Here is a 20,724-nt window from a genome sequence, read left to right as displayed (position 1 = left end):
AGGGACGCACGGAAAACCTTGGGTGGAGCTATGACCTGGATGTGCTGGGTAGATTGTGCAGGTTTGTGACAAAAATGTTAAGTAGGATTATAACTTTGCCTGTACTGTTCTTCAAGAATATAACCATATTCAGTTAGGATGACTTGAGGGCATGTAAAACATGGGGAAATTCAATTTGGTAGTGAAATATATGTAACTTTAAAGGCAAACTTGGTTAGAGAAAGTTTCAGTAGTTTGCTTTGCCTACATTACCTGGTATTCTTTGATCAGACAGCTTGCATCTTCACCAAGATACATGATCAGGCACTTCAGCAGGCACTCTCTCACTATGTCCAGATTCTACAAAATGTTCAAGATGTATTGCTTTTATTGGACCAAAACACTACCAAATTGATTGCAACAAGCAATTTTGTTTGCATGCAACCAATACCTGATCCATAACTTTAATAGTGTCTTTAGTTTTTTTCATGGAGGACTCCACCTTTGCTATTAATAACCTGAAGAAGCTGAGAGCTCTGTCCGTCCAAAGAAGCCATAAATCTCGATTGTAAGGTCGTGATGGGCAAAAATTCCGCATTAATCTGTCGGGAAGAAAAACAGAAAATAAACTTCTGAAAGAAATGAATTCATTTTGAGAACTAACTGTAAAAATACATATACAAACAAAACATTAAACAGCAAAACGTATAATTCGGGCATCAAAAACATTTTCAAAAACACTACATACTAAAATCCCATGGTAAAAACTATGTTATATACAGGATTAGTCACTTAAATTATTATTTTTTTAAACAAAATAAATTATTTTACCTCCTCTTGTTGAAACAGGACTGGCCAACTTCCTTGCAGTTCTTGAATAGGTTGGTTTTCCACAATGTCTTGTCTGCGTAAGGAAAACGTCTTTGTAATTTTTTTCTCTGATTGTCAATGCTTTGTTACTTGTCTTTACTTCCTTTAAAACTGCCAGGTGCTTAACTTCAAGGTTTGCTGATGTCTCTCCAGCAGGATGGGATGGGATATGATTGGCCTCACCTCATTTAGGTTGTTTAACATTTTTTGCTGGAAAAACCTGGTCTGATGCTTTGGTTTCAGATACTTTACCAAATAATCGGGGCATCCAAGACCCTTCAACTGTGTGCATTGGTTTCCCATCACAAACCAGAATCACAAACCAGAATATCAGACTTTATCTTTGACAGACAGCCTTGTTCCATTAGCCTTAAAAAGAACATTTCCTCTCTCTAATCGAAGTTCAGTGTCATAAGAAAATAGAGGAACCAAATGACCAAATTTTTTTAATTAGCTCAGGATAATGCTCCAAGTAGTGGTGTTTGGGCAAAAGTTTAGTCTCAGGAAAAACCTCTTGGAATCTGATTTTATGTTTAGCTTGAAGGCCAGATATGCTATAGAAGCTGTGGCATGTGAAGGATCGACAACAAGAGCTACAATATCTTTAAAATCATTTCGAAGTTGCCACACAGGTTTATTGGCAGGGACTCTGTCTCCAATCAAAAAAGGAAAAAACCTCAACAGGCTCCAATTTTCATGGGCATTACCCCCTAGTGTTCTTTTTGCAGAAAATGTGAGAGGAACAGTGTGTGGACAATTTGTCTTGTCACTACATTTGAATGGAAAGTTCTGAATTGCTTTATTCAGGTGTTCCAAGGTAAAATACTTTTTAAATAAAAAGACAGTCTAGGACAAAGCTATCTCAAAAGGGACAAGACCCTCGAAGAGATTATGCACAACATCAGCTGGAAATCCTGTGCAAACATTGGAGTGTGATATTTTTTCGGAAAACACACAACCCCCTTTCATGCCAAAATGAGGGGCAAGTCATTGTCTTTCATAAACTGAAGATGAGCGAAATGTAGTTCTTCAGTTCTGATGCACAATGTGTCAGATCCAACTTTTTGAGTCTGGTATGCTTCATTCTCTGCTGTACAAAATCTGCAGGCATATTTTCCAGAGAAATTTTTCACAAATCCGGCAGTACTGTGAGCACCAAGAATGTCAGCCCAAAGTCCTTTTTCATTAATTAAATGCTTTTAATTAAAGCAGCTAAATTTATAGCAGACAGGGATGACTGACATCCTTCATGTAAATTGCTTAATATTCAATACACAATATTCAATTTAGTTTTTTCTTAGACGTGCCAAGGGAGTTGCATACTGTAATTAAAGGTGGACCTTGCTCTCTGATTGTTGTTTGAATTGGATGTGACTGGCAAAGAAAGGTGGCTAACTCATCTACAATAACTTTGTCAACCTGCAAATTATGTTCCGCAGTACCTGGTAAATAGTTTGACAGCAACAACTGGAACAGAAACGGGACTAATAAAATACTGCAACCATGCAAAAGGTCATAAATGGCCACCAGGTACAAGAAAAACGTTTTCTAACTGTAATAGGACTGAGGCTAATTTGTGCTCTATAGCTTTGGACAAGTCTTCAGTACTTTCTGTTATTACACCAGAGGATGTACGTATATCAAGTGAGACTGATCTTCATCTGATTCAATTTCATCCTTTACACAAAAAATAGAGACTGGTCTTTTACTCACAGCAATGCCAGGTTTAAAGTCCTCTTCAGACAATGATTTTTGTATCTAAATGATCTATAAATATTGGTTTTGTAAAAGCAACCATTAAAAACACAATGAACAGTTTTTCATAAACATTATTTTTTAGGTGCTATCCAATGTGATGGAAAGAGTCTTTAAATGATGATGTACAGTATGCTTGTATTCACAAAGCAACCATTTATAAGTTGTCAATACATCGTTTTGAGGGGAATGTTGAAAATTCCTCCTTAACACATGGCTGTTCAGAAAACTCCAAGTATTAAATGAACAAGGACAGTCTAAATAAAGACTAGGATAAGGATGACGATGGCCCAAATTCCTATGATCAAGCTTAAAATGCTTGAGAAGCTCAAAATGCTTGGCTTTGGAGACACCACGATTTTTGCATTTCCACATTCAGTTGCTTGTCAACAAGAATGGTGAGGTAGAGCGTAGGAAAGAAGAAAGCAATAATTACAAAACTGACCCTCCAAAGCAATAATTAAAAGGTGCAAATTAAGTTTTTTATTTGACTGGATAATTTAAAACCTTTCCTAATTGTTGTTCAGCAGTACCCAATCCTACAAAATACAAAGATAAATAACAAACTGGCTCACATGAAAGTAAACAGACGACTTCTTTACTGGGTATGCTGGTCAACGCGACACGTTAAAATATGTTTTTAGACACGTGTTTGTACTTTTATGTAAGGATATTGCTATGTGTTAATCATTAACCGTAAATGAAAGACCATACAAGTAAGCAGAGTGAATACCTTGTGAACGCGAGCTTCGTAATAAATTAATTAAAATATTAACAATAATGAAGCTTTATAACAACGTTAGGTCCATACAAAGCATCTGAAACGTGCGTGTACTTTATACATGGTGGCGGGTGAGATTGGGTGATGGGTCAAGGGTATAAATGGTCTTTGTTTAGTTTTCACCCTAGCATAGCAGTCACCGGACTGGCTTTTGCATCTACTTTTGTAAAAGGACTGAAACACCAGAAAGATGAGTGATAATTCAGAGCTGGCTGTGCAGAGTTTAGGCACTCTTCCCCTCTTGTATTGTGCAGTGCTGGCCATGCTTAGTGTTTGTAGTGCGGCCACATAAAGGGGCATTTTAAATAGCAGGTAAATGATTAAGGAGCTAATGCTGCTCACCTGTACAAGGAAATGTGCCCTATCTCGTATTACTTGTCCCCATAGACACTGTTGGTCACAGGGTTAAGCTCTCGCGAGCATGCGCGATGGCAGCGCGAGAGAACCCGGAAGCGGCGTCGGGTCACGTGTGCCGGTATAAATACCAAAACCGGCAAGCGACCTGGCACGGAGAGATTTACCACAGTGCTGTTGTTTTTGAAAGAGAGTTTGTTTGTTGCTTCCAAAAGGATTATTTGCATTGCTTGAATTAATCTTGTTGGACACTCACAATTCACCTCTCGTTCCGTTTCTCGAGCTCCCGGATTTGTTATCTATACCGTTGAGGCCTAGCCAATCTCTCCCGTGCGCCATTTCACCCATTACAATAACACTGACTCTGGACTTTCATACATGCACCCACACACACATACACATCTTACACATTGTTTATATTTGTATATATTGGTTTTGGTGCACCTTGTTTGTTTGTTTGTTAGTTTAATACACTTTGGTTTAGTTTACTACAAGCTATTGTGTCGTGTCTTTACTTGTCCCGCCTGGATTGCGCAATACCGGAAGTGTTGTTTATAAGCCCGTATTTTGATTCTCGACCCTGTAGCAAAGTAATTAGTGGTTTAATTAAATCCAAATGTTACATGTTGACCAGAGGAGCTGTAACGGAAGACAAGGAACAGGCTGCAGGCCTGCTGCCACAAGATATACTTACATTTTTGTAGTGAATGAATGGTATTTTACTGTGTCCCATACACTTATTCAATGGGAGTAACATATAGTCAGAGCATACAGTTATTGTTTTTGTTGCTTTGCCATCGTTATTTTTTCATGATAGATATTACTCACATTAATTGCATTGATAATTTAACAATAAAATTCACTTTTTTGACAAAAAAAAAATCAAAGTCTCTGAAAATCAAAGAAATCTGGCCCCTTTAAGAAAAGCCACCCAGTCTAATAACATCACTACAACAGTTTTTTTTTTTTTTTTTTTTGCAGAGGCAGGAAATTTGACTGCTTAGATGAACAACTAGCTGACTTTTGTACGGACAAATTTTCATTGTATAAGGTTGCTTACTTGCTCTGCTCAAGATTAACATCTTCACCCTATCAGCATAAAATATGCCAAAACTGATTTAGAACACAGTATTATCAAAAAATGTAAAATAACATAGCACTTGCACATCCAGGGTCCGAGTTCGATTCCCGGCCAGGCTCGATTCCCGTCTCTGTGTGTATGGAGTTTGCATGTTCTTCCCATGCTTGGTGCGTTAACTCGGGGTACTCCGGCTTCCTCCCACAGTCTAAAGATATGCAGATTAGGCTAATTGGCATTCCCAAATTGTTCATAGTGTGTGTGTATGAGCGTGATGCCCTGTGATGGATTGGACCCTGTCCAGGATGTACCCCGCTTTGTGCCCCAAGTCTCCTCGGATAGGCTCCAGGCCCCCCGCGACCCTGAATACAGGATAAAGTGGTATAGAAGATGAGTGAATGAGAGTAAGATAAGATAAAATAAGGTAATATGAGAAAAGATTAATCATTGTTCATCCCAAGGTAAATTGCAGTTTTGCAGGACCCCAGATTAACAGTTACACACATCTAAAACATATACAAGTACTTGTACAAACTTGTATGTGGAAAAAAAGTAATAAACTAAAATTCAATAAGCTTTCATATCACTTACAGAGGAATTGCTGTATGAGACACGTGAGCAGAGAGGACTGCACTTCCCAGCATGCACACTCTGGGTCACCTGAGCACTAAGACACACTTGATTCCAATCTCCGCAAGAGTGTGAGTTAAACTCCACATCTCCTTTTTTTTTATATAATTTTTTTTTTTTTTGCACAGATATTTATAAAAGAAGACAGGGAACACAAAAACACAACAGAGCAAATAATCCTGCAAATAATAGACCTATAATACAAAATAAAATACACATTAGGAATAACATTCAGAGCACATAAAAAAACTAAATAACAGAGCTTGGCCTTTATATCTTATATATATATATATAAATTTATATTTATATAGCACATCATATTTCTATGTACAGTATATTTCTATTTTTATGCACATCATGTTTCTATTTTTATTTTTAGTTCTATTTTTCCTAGCACATTTCTATTTTTATTTTTAGTTCTATATTTTCCTAGTTTAATTAAAATTTTCTATTTAATTTCTATCGTATTCTTTTTATTTATATTTATTTCTTATTTGTAAACTTTAATTCTCTTTTAGGGTCAATGGCAGTCGTATAATGCATTTCACTACATTTCGTACTGTGTATGTTTGTGTATGTGACAAATAAAATTTGAATTTGAATTTGATATCTGCGATCTGTGAGGCTTCAAACGTTGTTCATGACGTCAGTCGCCATAAACAATACAAGCCATGAAACGCGCTCCACTAAATAGTTCCTCGATTTCTCGACATACTCTTTAAAGCATCGGCACAGTACGTCCCATTACTATGGGTAACATGTGAGAACCCATAAAGCAATATCGAAGGGAAGCCGCGTGGCACACGAGCGAGACATTGCAGCACTGACTGGAGCCCTGGGAGTGATCACAAAGCTGAGGGCACGGGTGTGCCATGATTGAACGCTGGGTGAGCCTGAAACCCCGGAGTGGAGGAAGGACCATGAGGAGCTTGGTGAGTCTAGCTGGCTCATGACACTTGGGCTGTTTTTGTATTTCTCTGAATATTGCTTACTATTTTTAACTGTAGACCATTAAACTCCAAATTGTTTGGAAAGGATTTTATAAACCCTTCCGGATAGTAACTCAACTGTTTCTCTAAGACCATTGCATATGTCTTTCCATATTGCCACTGCATTAACACATACCACAAGAGCAAACTAGGGACACAGGAGGAATGGGGTTTGGTGCCAAGCGAATCCTCATAACTGGCTCTCTCCCTCACTCTAACTAATGAAACAGATTTGCTAAAATGTCTGAACTTGTTAACATTATGCTGATTTAAGCTTGTAAAGAAAAAAAAAACACCTAGAAATTTAGTGAGAAATTCAAAGTATAGTTATGAACACAGTGATACGCACAATTCAGTACGGCAGGACATTAACTTCACTTTCTCAATAGTATTTTAATTAGTCATTATAATATTTTATTAATTAATATTTTATTAATTAAGTATTTATTTTTAATGTGACAGTTTCGAATATGTACTCTGTGTCTCCTGGTGTGTTGTTTCACTTCCTCTACTGTGAAGGCTGTGGGTTTATTTGTTCCCACACTGGACCAAGGTGTAAAAATGTCCTCTACACAATGCATGTACAGTTTCACTCTGGTGCAGAGACAGTCCTGCTGATGCATTAACACGGGTTTGGATATAACCGTAAAGTAACTTTTTTCTGGACTGTATTATTATTATTATTACTATTATTATTATTATTATTAGTAGTAGTAGTAGTAGAAGTATCATCAACAACAACTACAACAACAACAACAACAACAATAATAATAATAATAATAATAATAATAATAATAACAATTGATTTTGTATAAAACATCAGAGGTAAGAAATGCACAAGTACACAACAGATTATTTTATATGGAGTAAAATGTGTATATTTTCTTGAGTATGCTCTTTATTTTAATGTCAGGACTAATTGAGAAACAAAAGAGGAAACTAAAGGGTGTGTTTATAGCAACTCGTGTTAACCACATACTCTTTCTCTCACGCTCTTCTTTAGTTGTAGATTGGTCTCTGGACGTGTAGGTCAAGAAGGCACAGTAAGAGAACAATATTTTGTCATATTTAAAGTAACTTTGCCATAATGTACATTTCCTAAAGATAGACAGCAGAGTTTTTCTTTCTTTAGTCAGGTTGTAATTTGGGTTCCCAAATTGGGCACTTTGTGAATTTTGTAAACTTTTCTTGATTGTCTGTATTTGCTGGGAATTATAGAGATTTTTGAGATGTTTGTGGCTTGCTATCTGTTTGTGTTTTTTTGCATTTTGTTGTTTTTATTGCTTATACAGTTTGATACTGTTAAAGCGACAGTGCTGTATGATCACATCATGACTGCATGACTTTTTTAAACATCTGCGTGCTTTAGAAGGAAAAAAAAGGCTAAATTATATATTGTAGGATAACCTGTGTATTCCTCCACCTTTCCTCTCAGCTGTTCATTCGTTATTGCTACAATAAGAGAGAAGGTGAGTGGGTGAGATTTAATGCCTATTGTCTTAACAATGAGATTTATTATTCATTAGATTTAATGCCTTATCTGCTCGACATTGTAATCATCTGTTGCCTGGCCTCGACATACTGCAGTTTTTTTTTTTTTTCACCGCACTCTTTTAAATACATCTACTTCTTCCTCCTGATTGTTCTTTCCTCTGTTCCCTGTGTGTTTCTGGTCAGGAGGGCTGGCTGTTATATTTAAAAGTCATTTTAAGTGTCGAGTCTCCACTACTGACAGCTTTTCCAGTCTTGAGTTACAATTGTTTATAATTGATGGGTAACTTTATGTGCACCTGTATACCGCCCTCCCAAATTTAACAAGGACTGTATTCAGGATTTCCTTTCCAACCCCCCAAAAAAGGAAAACTTGTAAGATTTACTTGATAAAATCCTTGTAACAATTTGCAGGAGTAGATTTTAAGTACATTTTATGGCTCCAATGTTAAGTACAACACACCTGCCATTAACAGAAAAATCCACTTCATTTAATTAAAATAACACTCAAAAAAACTAAGGTAAAAGTTACACAAGTATATTTAATGCACAAGTTAGATTTTTTTAATAATCAAGTAAAGTTAATGTATAGTTGTATTAGCAGGACCTTGTTTTTATAAAATGATTAAGTAAATCTAACCTTTTTTATGTCTTTTGAGATTTTTCCTTACTTGGATTAATCTATTTGTATTTCTCACTATAATAATGTAATCATTGCTAATTTATGTTGTGTAAAGAAACTGTAATCATTTCATCTGTATCTTTCATAAACCACCCAATTAAAATAGAATTAAACAGTTTATTTATTTGACATTCTCAGTCTTGATACAGATTGTTTTTTTTTTTTTTCAATAAAGTGCATGCTGTTAAATGTTCCATCAGTGGGAACAATTGCATGTCACGAGGGCCTGAAATACTTGTTTTAAACAAAATTGTGTAAAAACATTGGCAAAATATAAATAGTAAAATATAGCAAACAAGCCATAACATCCATTTTAGAACATATTATTTAAACTTAATAGCCCTCTGAGGCAGTGAAGTTCATGAAGTTCATGAAGCAACATTCAAATCAGCACTCTGGACTAGTGCAGTTAAAAGTGTGCCATTAAAAACCTTAATGCATTAAAACATTTTAATCAATAGCTGAACATGTAAACACTTCTAGTCAAGCCATATCAATAGCTTTTAAGATGATATCTTTATCTTTAAAACTTGCACTTTTGGGGATAGCTCAATAAGGTTCCAAAATAACTTTCTGAAATACCTCTACTCCGTAGCACACTGCTCGAGGGTATGCAAGGTTAAAGGCATAAATTAATTCCATAAGCAGTGCACATTTCATCATTTTCTTTCCTTTAAGGATAATGGATACACTGACATGTTCCTCCCCTCCAAAACAGCATGCACGACAGGGATTTTAAGAGTGTGCAAACTAGCATCACTCTGTCAGTCCTGCATAAAATTTACAAGAAAATAAATAAATATCATTATTTTGAGAATCAGAAAAAAACTAAAGAATCAGAAAAAAAATCATAATTGATAAAAATTAACATTAATTTATATACTTCAGATTGTTAAACTTGGGTTTAATTACTTTAGCAATAATCTTGCATCAGTAAAATCTTTGTAGAGCATGGCATGAGATGGCTACACTCCTTAGACTCCATAGACTCTTCTCACTTTCCTTTCCTCAATTTTGCCTCACATGCATACTCTTCTTTAGAAGCAAAAAACAGCATTCTGATACATTTAATTATGGCAGCATACATCAGGGTTAGCTTAGCATAGTATCAAAAATATTTTGATTAAAACCATTGCTTCATACAATTGAAATATTGATCTATACCCACTCTAAATAGACGTTGAATGTAATAATTTCTATACACCGATGTGGCTTATCATAGGACAACACAGAACAAATATCAACAGATACCCCAATGGGTGAAGACTATGTTTATTAACCCTGCAATACAAAGGATTTAAATGAAAATATCCGAAATGCTGTCTAGAATCTATATTTTTGACCAGCTACAGAGATAATCACCTTTCTCAAAATTGTCCACTTTAGTTACAGCAGTAAAGAATCTATTATTTTCTAATGAGGTTCAAAGAATTTTTTTTAATGAATTTTTACACTATTAAAAACTGAAATATTTCTAATTGTACGTCCTGCGATTGAGATGAACATTAATCAGTCAAGAAGAACAAGAATTAAATCCCAAACATAAAGGTAAACTTACCTCGACCACAACAAACTCCAGCCCCAGCCACGCCCCTCAGTACCTCCGTGATGATCCCCAACCGACTGATCCCCAGCGCGGGTACAGCGTCCCAAAACACACATGCATGGGTTTATTTGAAATTTTAACTAATATTTTGAACAGTAAAAGTAAAATGTACTTCATATTACTAGGTTTATGTGGAGTGACTATACTGTAAAACTGTATATAAGTAAATATATAATTATATTTAACTCTTTTCACTCACTTCATTTATTACATGAATTAATTACAATGTAAAAATTATGTTGGTTAATTTAATATATTTTACCGCACCAAAAAGTCATTTAATTCAGTGCAGTGGGGTCTTGTCTATTTGGTTTCATAAACAGGTGTCCTAGTTTAGGGTTTATTCCATCTGCTTTTAAGCATGCTGTTGTCATTCCACTTTGTAAAAAAAATAATAATAATCTGACCCCTTTGTCAAATTTCAGTCATATTTCCCATGTTTTTTTTATCAGTTACAGTCCTTTTTAGAGAACTTTTTAAATGTGGATTTAAATCTAGACGTGGTACTGAGGTTGCAGTGATGAAAATTTTAATGACATTCTTTTACCTGTTAATTAGTGGCTCTGAGATACTGATCGGAACGTCAATGGTTCAAACCCCAGCTCTGACAGGTTCCCGCTGTTGGTTCCTTTAGCAAGGCCCTTAGCCCTGTCTGCTCCAGGGGTGCTGTACAATGGCTGGCCCTGCGCTCTGACTTCAGTCTTGTAATAAAAAAGCTGGAATGTGTCAAGAATATTGAATTTCACTGTGCAGTAATGTTTATGTGATGGATAAAAGCTGAACTTGACATAAACTTAAAAACTCTGCTCTACTTTATCTTACTGCTGCATTTGACATGGTGAAGCTTGAATTTCTAATTTCTCATCTAGAACATTATGTTGGACTCCTGATTGGTACTTGATTGAATATGATCCTGTTTGGATCCAGTATAAGTAGACACTTTTTTTTTCCATTATTATGCTGATAATTTGCAAATATAACTGTATCTGAAACTCAAAGACAAACATGATTTTCAAATGTTATTTGATGTTTTTGTTTTTTTTTTTTAATAAGGATGAAATGGTAATTGTCTGATGAAAGAAATTTGGAGTGTGGGGAAAAGGGAAAACACTTACATTAGATAGGAGGAGTACACTAGAGTGCAGAGAGGAGAACACTTTTAGTCTCACTGTAGGACTGTATTGTGGAAAGCCAATTATAACTTTTTTTTTCCAGATTAATAGATCATATTCTGTTCTTATCCTGACTACTTTTTCATTTTATTTTCATAGACGTTCTCCAGCAGTGTTTTCCCTCACAATGCTTTCTCCACTTTATCTGGTCTTTCTGTTCATGATCTCAGGTGAATCTCACATTTACATCATCACAACTACACACATTTTGATGCTTGTTGTAAATGAGATATATCACTGTGCTTCACTTGGAATGATACTGTGTGAGACATTAAACTAAAACACAGTTCTGTTTCTGAAAAAGACAACAACTAGACAACAACTTTAGCTTCTGCTTTAAAAACCTGAACTCCGGGTCACACATTGTAGTTAAAATCAGAATAGGACTGGATTTACAGTGAAACAAATGTGAATGTAGAATAAATAGTAGTGGGTGCTATGAAAAAATATGAATTCTTCTAACTTATGGGTTTTAACTTATGAGCCCTAAAAAGTTAAAATTCTGCACATTGATTTCTGCCAGTGGTAGACATGTGTGTTTATTTCTACAACCTAGAGTTTCAGAGGAGAAAATTGAAGCTATAAGGCTAACTCAGTGTTTTATCAAGTTTAGCATAATGACCTCTAATAACCTCTTTCATGTGTCATGTTTCAGGAGCTCTTGGGAATGAATGGAGTGTGACATACAACCCAGAACATCTCTGTGCCTTAAAAGGATCTACAGTGTTCATGAACGGCTCGTACACACACCCAGCAGATTTTACAGTGACTAAGGCATTTTGGGCAATAGACCCAGTTAAGGGTATAGAGCCGACTGATCTGAGTACTGTATCAGGTTACTCAGGCAGAGTGGAGTATTTAAGAGATAAACAGAAACACTTCTCCCTCAGACTGAGTAATGTGAAGGAAACAGATGAACATGAATACTTTATTAGAGTCCTAGGACAGAAACCTAAAGATAAATATGTCTTTCTTCCAGGAGTGAAACTCAATGTCATAGGTAATGTAGATCACAATGATTTATGGGAATTAACAATTATTAATGAATAATAGCATTTCTGTTTACTGTACATAATCACTTAAATAATGCAGTTTTTAAACTGCACTAAGTCTAAATGTATCTAATAACTTTATATTTTACTGCATAAACATAGGGCAGTTGTTCATTGTTATATTTACATTTCTGTAAATGTTCTTGGAGCATAACAAGCAAAATTATTATTTATTTGTATTAATTGTATTAATTTTAACAACTCGTGCTAAATCTCCTGATCTCTCAGAGCTCCGAGTAGAGATTCCTAGTAAATGTGGTGGAGGAAAACAAAACAGTTATAGTGTGTAACACCACCTGCAGGAATAAAATCACCTTATTTTCTACATATATCACTCAGGCCATAATCTCTCTTTAGACCCAGGAGGATCAGGAAGAGTATTTTTACCTCTCTAATGTGTTCTAAGAAAAATAAACTGAACAATAGGTGCTCAGGGTAAAATATGGTTAGCTTTTAGATACGAGATGTTTGTTAACACTGGAGAAAACACTGAAAAGAATAACTAGACAGAAAAAAACAATTTAAGAGAGCAGAATGTAAAAGTTCATGCTTTACTGGCCTCAGTACAGTTTTTCTGATGTAATGTGTCTCTCTGTGTTTAAGATCTTCAGGTGATCGCTCCTGCAGAAGTGACAGAGGGACAATCAGCCGTTCTGACCTGTAAAACCACTTGCAGTTTGACATTCATCTGGTACAAAACCAGCCGTGATTTAACCACAAACACCATCAAGAGCAATGAAGTCCACCTGCAGTCGGTCAGCAGTGAGGATGCAGGCAGTTATAGCTGTGCTGTAAGAGGATATGAACATCTCCCCTCTCCTGCTCACACACTCAGAGTCAGATGTGAGAATTATTTACCTTTTTCTTATGTAGTGAATAACTAAATAGATTTTGTATTCACAGGAATTACAGAAAACTCCGGGTGTAAGTTAAAAAAAAAAGCAAATAAAAGAAATTGACTTTGCCATTAAACCGCCTTTATTCTATGTAGCGTTTTAACGTTATAATGACAATGAATAGCTGCCGGCATTCTCCACCATAATATATAGGTAGAGTTTTAACAGAATAATGACCATGAATAGCTTCCGGCATTCTTCATAATTAATACGTAGGGTTTACATAATAAAGACAACGAATGACGGTTGCATTGTCCACCAATAAATATAGACATTTTAATGTGAACACAATGCCAACGCATCCGTCGTCATTAATAAGTTAATTCTAAGCTCTGGGTCAGAGTTGTATCGAATCTTTAACGATTCGGTTAAATTTGATTAATTGAATCAAAATTTATAACGTACACTTTATCGACTACCCGTCCAGCGTTTAGCACAATTTAGTGTATCTTACCAGTTCTGGTTATCACATGGCCAACGGCTATAACACAAAATCTAGTATTTAGCAATTTATGAGCAAGGTAACACGATCTGGGCAAATGTTAAGACTTTAAAATACATTACCAAGACAACAGTTCTTTATAAAGAAACGAGAATTTATTTGACTAATCTACGATACATGAAACTACACTACTTGAACGCACGCACACACACACACACACATACAAACAGTTTGGCAAGTGAAAATGAATGAAGTTATTCTAGTACTGGTTACTAGATCAACGAAAGTCACAAGAGCAGAGTCTTGGGTTCAATCTTACGGTTTGGTTATGAAACGAGCACCAACTTCAGCAAGGTATGCAGCTTTGTTTGTTTACTTGCGTTATGTTTCGTTCTCATCCATTGGTTCGCCTCCAGCGGAGGGAATCACGGCGTTGCTGATTGGTTGGTGCGCTGTTGTAGAGATGACGTCAGTCGGGAAAGCCCTTCGGTGAGGCGTTGGTTGCCTGGTTACCGATGGCTGCGCTCTGGAACTTCTCCTGAGGGTTTCTTCATTGCTGGGCTTTGGAGTTCTGGCACGAAGTCTCGTTGAGAGTTCTTGAAGAGCGGATGACGCCAGCAGTGGCGGCGCAGCGCCCGCAAGGGCAAAGCCCGAGCTGCTTGGAGGATGTTGTAGGTTGCAGTTGTGATGATAACTTCTCTTCTTCTTCTTTTTACTGTGGACTTCCTGAGGGTTTTTGTCCCTTGGGGGTCAGTCCGTCCCACAGGTGATTCATCCAATCGGATGTGATTGCAGGGCTTAGCCACGCCTCACGTGGTTCCTCCTTCCGTGCATAAATTAGCCAGGTGTTTCAGCTGTCACGTGTGACCCATCCGGTTGGAGTTTTTAATACTTTATAAAAAGTAATTTTGCATGAGCTCTGTTCATGCTACCAATTACCCATGTTCACCAACATTCTTGAAATAAAGCCAGCTTGAGATTGACACCAAACATTACATATCTTACCCACTCATTCCTTCCTTTATCCAATAAAAAGGTTTGTAAATACTGATTACACTTTTAACGTTATGCCGAATAATCAAACATATACACAGGAATAAAAGGAACCGAGTAAATATATGTAAAAACGTTTTGCCCTACTGGCACACTTTAAAGATGTTTAAAATAGTGTCCATGCCGTATGCCTTTGTTCATGGAAAGGCATGTCTTCCGGAGGTCAAGAGAGTGTCCAGGTGTGATGAAGCCCCTTCCTCCCCAGCTCGGGGTGGAGCTGAAAAACTGTCTTCTTTGTTTACCGGATCACCGATTTACACCCTCGGTTTCGGGGTCTACTTCAAAGCATCTGGCCTTGTGGAGTTTCTTAGTTTTACAGACGTCCCCCTTAAGATAGCAAACCAGATAAGGTTATCAGGATGGTGCCATGCATGCTGGAAGAGGGTGTTCAGGAATGTGATCCATTGACTGTTCTCTCTATGGGAGCCCTGTTATTCGCTACATCTATGTAAGATTAAAAATGCTTATTGTGTTAGCAGGTTACATGCTGTGATGCACTGAGATGCTCTGTGTGTTCTCACACCTTTCTGTTTGAACCAGCATTAACCTTTTCAGTAGTTTGAGTTACAGTAGCTCTGCTATTTGATCAGACTACATGGGTCAGCCTTCACTCCTCTTGTGCATCAGTGAGCCTCGGTCGCTCATGACCCTGTTATCAGTTGACCAGTGTTCCTTCCTAGGAGCACTTTTGGTATTCCCTGACCACCAGGACAATCCCACAAGAGCTACAGTTTTAGAGTTGCTTACAGTCGTCTAGACATCACAGTGTGGTCTTTGTCACAGTAGCTACAGTTATAATATCTCATTACAATGACACCTTTAAGTGGCTGGGTTATATTATGCAGAAAAACATTTCTTTTTTCCTGAAATTGATGTGTTAGAGGAAGAGAAAAATGTGCAAATGTAAGAAATGTATGAGGCGCCAAATAGGGCTTAAATCAAACTTTACTCATGCACACACATATGAAACACTTGCATACACAGATATGAAACACTCACACATACATATATACTACTAACTGCTCAAACAACTACATATGAAATGCGCGCGCACATACATACTTTCCGCGCATATACATACATACTTTCCGCACACACACACACACATACTTTCTGTGCACATTGTGGAATGGTTTCTTTTGCTGTTCTATAAACCTGGTGAATACTAAGGAGACCATGGTTTCTGTGTGAACTGATTATTTTGTAGACATCTTTTGAAAATTAAACAATTGCATGAGTTTGAGGAAGATAAAATTAACTTTTTTAATAATTTTTTTAAAAAGGAAGTCAGTGTTGCGTTAATATATAATCCTTTTTTGTTTAAAAAAAGAAAAAAATACGTAATTATGAGAAGTGCCCTTTATTTCCTTGTGCCCCTGCCCCTCTCAAAATGTCTGTGCACGTCCCTGATCGAGGACATCATATAAATAGGACACAATAATTTACATTTTAAATTAAGAAATTAAGAAACCATTCGTATTATATAGGCTAGTAATCTGTAAAAATAAATAAATAATACGTTATATATATTTTTTATGTTTAATACTTATATTTCTATATTTAATGTCCGTAGCGTGAAATTTCCACAGCAGCAGCGACAAGTATCCGAGGTGCTTGTGTTACCATGGTAACGCAAGGAGGAAGTGACGTTGCAGGGTGTTTTAAATGGTGGAATTTTGTAGAGTGAAGTTCCCTTTTCAGACATTTTCTGCGCAGGGAGTAGGGTGTAGGGTGTGGGGAGTAGTAATTCCAATGTATATGAACTTCATTCTCCCTGATTAGTAGTAGCGTTTCTTAAATAGACCGTTAATGGACAGTTTAGAAGACAACGAGTGATTTATATATCACCACAAAAGTGGATGATATGGGGGGTCGGAACAATGTTTGTCCCGTGGGATTCCGATGAGTTGTTGTTCATATTAGCGAAGGCGAGGAAACACATTTCACAAAACAGTAATTGTTTCTGTTGTAGGATCCGACATATTAGCCACAGATTCCGTGCTTCAATTTTCTTTTTGCAAATCATCACCTGCGTTTTCTGCCGCTGAAATATTCAGACATTATGTGGATAGTTCTGAATACGCCATGTGATTGAGCAGTGATGATACAAACCAGTACTACCATTCAGGGAGAATGAAGCGACAAGTCCGTCTACACTGAAATGCCTTCCGGTTACACTGAAATGCCTTCCGGTTACACTGAGAATCTCATAGGTGTATGTGCGCGGAAAGTATGTATGTATGTGCGCGCGCATTTCATATGTAGTTGTTTGAGCAGTTAGTAGTATATATGTATGTGTGAGTGTTTCATATATGTGTATGCAAGTGTTTCATATGTGTGTGCATGAGTGAAGTTAGATTTAAGCCCTATACGGCGCCTCATAGAAATGAGCTAAATTGTGACATCTAGACGACAGAGTCAGAGCCTACCAAAAGTGGTTGAAGTTCGAAAAAAAAAAGATAAATTGGCAACAAAGTCATGGGCAGCCAAGGCACACTAAGTGACATATGGAGTGAAGGCTGACCCATGTAGTCTGATCCTAATACTTGCTGAAAATCGTTGATGCTGGTTGCAGTAGTAACGTGTCAAACCTGCTGATTGGTTGGAACAGTATGTTTCAGTTAGTTTCAAAAACTCATAAATCAAAGCAAATGTCCCCATAAGAAATAATGGAATCTCATAATACTTTCACAACCCAAAAAAATAAATGTGTGTTTGTGTGTGAAGATAAAATAAGAGCTGAGGAGGAATCAGACCCTCCTCTTTTCATCTTACACAGTAACCCCTCCCCCTCTCTTATTTAAGTTTCACACACACAGACACATTAAACGAAAGACTCATTTATCGGACAAATTAGCAAGGAACCTCTCTAACAAGTCTTACGTGGGTGCATGCTAATTAATAACTGCTGTAAAGTAAAAATAAACAACAAATTAACCTGCACTTTACCTTTGAAAAGAATCATGACAGAGCAGTGTTTCTGTGTAGAGCAGAGAGAGAGAGAGAGAGAGAGAGTGTGTGTGTGTGTGTGTGTGTGTGTGTGTGACGGTAAAAGGAGGAGGTTAGGAGGGTGTGTGTGAAGGGGCAACAGCCTGCTGACCTTTTTATTTGTAGGCCCTTTTAACCTACAGTTAAAAACTCAAGACATTAATATATATGGTTTACCTTAAATTATTACAATAATTATAATATACTTCATTTTTAATGTTTTTATTCTAGAAATAATTACTTACATTTTGATGGAAATGCAAATTACACAAAGGTTGTTAATCCTACTTTCTGGCATAAAAAATCATTATATGAACAGTGTTGTGTACATTTCTTTGTTTATTGTATAATTGTGTTCACAAATATTGTTTTGAATTTGTCTTATTTTAGATTCTCCAAAGAGTGTCTCAGTGTCCATCAGTCCCTCTGGTGAGATAGTTGAGGACAGTTCAGTGACTCTGACCTGCAGCAGTGATGCTAACCCACCTGTGAAGATCTACACCTGGTTTAAGGATATGATATCAGTGAGAAATGAAAAGACCTACACCATCTCCAAGATCAGCTCTGAGGACAGTGGAGAGTACAAGTGCAAGTGCAGTAATGAAGTGGGACATCAGGACTCCAGCAGTGTAACTCTGAATGTTCTGTGTAAGTTAATGATGAAGATCTCACAGCCAATAACAGATAAAAAATTGTAATAGAATTACTTAAGAGCCTCGTTTTCCCACTCATTTTACATGTTTTAATTATTGTGCATAATAGTTTTTGATTTATTTATTGATTAAATAATTATTTGTCTTTTTTTGTTTTGTTTTAGATCCTCCTAAGAATGTCTCAGTGTCCATCAGTCCCGCTGGTGAGATAGTGGAGGGCAGTTCAGTGACTCTGACCTGCAGCAGTGATGCTAACCCACCTGTGGAGATCTACACCTGGTTTAAGGGGAAGACATCAATAGGAAAAGGAAGGACCTACACCATCTCCAACATCAGCACTGAGGACAGTGGAGAGTACAAGTGCAAGTGCAGTAATAAAGTGGGATATCAGGAGTCCAGCAGTGTTATTCTGAACGTTCTGTGTAGGTTAATGATGAAGATCATCTCACAGCCAATTACTGATAAAACCATCACTTGTTCATAAAAGTGTTACTTACATATCTATTTTAGATCCTCCAAAGAATGTCTCAGTGTCCATCAGTCCCTCTGGTGAGATAGTGGAGGGCAGTTCAGTGACTCTGACCTGCAGCAGTGATGCTAACCCACCTGTGGAGAACTACACCTGGTTTAAGGTGAATGAATCCTCAGCTGTAGGATCTGGACAGAGTTACAGCTTCATTTTAAGTTCCAGTAGCAGGGACCAGTACTACTGCGAGGCTCAAAATAAACACGGCTCTGAGAGATCAGCTGCAGTGACAGTCACTGTAAATGGTAAGAGTGATGATGCACATCTATAAACCAGAATAACACTAATAAACATTTAACACTGATTCATTATCACATCATTGTCCATTGTCCTCAGTTCCAGAGTCTCAGAGTGTAGGTGTGTACGCAGGTGTTGGAGTCGTTCTGTTTGTGTGCATGTGTCTGATCGTCACCTTCTTTTTTATAAGGTAAGAAAAGATGAAATTGGATTGAGGTTATAATCATATTAATAATTAATATACTCAACCATATCCTTAGCACACCATGTCTTCATATACCTCGCTTTGTGGACCTCACATGGGACATTGTCATGCTGGAATAGGTTTAGGGCTCTTAGTTCCAGTGAAAGAAAAATTGTAATGCTACAGGGTACAGAGTATGTTTGTTTAGAGCTTACTGTAAGAAGATTAATAGATTTGTTATATTTTATTTAATATTAATACCTAAAGGTCATTTTCTCTTCCAGGAAAAAGAAAGGAACTGGTACAACACAAGATCAACAGGTACATAATGTAGTGATTAGTGTTGATGTGTATTTGTTCTGTCATTAAACACTTAGTTGTGTTTCTATTATAGCAAAATAATCAACAACAAGGTGATGAGTTACTGTTTCTACCCCAATGGTTATTGTTTTTCTGTAACATGTGCAGTGGTTTACTAAGTGGTTTATTTCTGTTAGAGGCAGTGATTAGAACAGTCATTTGATTGTGATTATAGTTTTGTTGCTTCTCCTACTCAATACTTACACACTTTCATATATTGTAATTTAAAAAATTCGGAAAATAATTAATTCACCATTTAGAATTGATCCAAACAGGGCCAAGGTCAAATCAAGGTAAAATGTTTGTAATGTGAAATAAGTTACAGAATGCAAATATTTTTAAAGCAACCTTCCTATTTCCTATTTTTCAGCCTCATGAACATAGCGAAAGAATTAGTCAGTGCATTGTTAAAATATAAAATTATCAAAGTCAGAGAGGAAAAGCACATAACATCAATGGTGACAGCAATGAAACAATGCAGTTAAAGGGAGACATCATTATTTAATTCAAAACAGAGTAGACTTTAAGGGGAACAAAACAGAACAAGCAAGTAATAATTAGCTAAATAAAGTAGGTCACAGTAAACGTAACAGCACACTCCATATAATAGGGAAACAGCAAAACGTTCTGTGTGAGCAGTGTCATGAAAATGAGACAATAGAACATACTAGAACATATACATAATACTAATCAAGTGCAGGAAATAGAAACAAGAAAGAGAAGAGATGATGGCTTTACTGAGGTAATTTGGAATGGCTGAGGACACTGTGAAAAGTATTCTAGAGAACAGAGAAAGAAAGAAAGGACAAGCAAGTAAGTATGTAATGGGTTTGTTAAGAGTGACAGGACTGGATATTCATGACCAAAAAAAAATAAGAGACAACCCCTGAAGGAGAATTACCACGTGTTATTATGAAAAGAGACTCTCCTTTTAAACTATAATTTC

At 36.6% G+C, this 20,724-nt stretch overlaps 1 protein-coding gene across 1 annotated transcript in view; it reads left to right on the top strand.

Annotated features, from left to right (window-relative positions):
- The window catches only part of LOC128506993 (sialoadhesin-like), a 212,987-nt gene that overhangs the window by 92,924 nt on the left and 99,339 nt on the right, over positions 1 to 20,724 (top strand). Inside the window, exons 9-12 of the mRNA XM_053477609.1 lie at positions 18,209 to 18,466; positions 18,636 to 18,893; positions 18,982 to 19,229; positions 20,397 to 20,409. Coding sequence (XP_053333584.1) covers positions 18,209 to 18,466; positions 18,636 to 18,893; positions 18,982 to 19,229; positions 20,397 to 20,409 — 777 coding nt within the window. The remainder of the gene's footprint in view (positions 1 to 18,208; positions 18,467 to 18,635; positions 18,894 to 18,981; positions 19,230 to 20,396; positions 20,410 to 20,724) is intronic.

This window comes from Clarias gariepinus, chromosome 18 (genome assembly GCF_024256425.1).
Source record: "Clarias gariepinus isolate MV-2021 ecotype Netherlands chromosome 18, CGAR_prim_01v2, whole genome shotgun sequence".
NCBI classification, from domain to species: Eukaryota; Metazoa; Chordata; class Actinopteri; order Siluriformes; family Clariidae; genus Clarias; species Clarias gariepinus.
The sequence above is the reverse complement of the archived record's forward strand: the minus strand, read 5'-3'. Positions and strand labels throughout refer to the sequence as shown.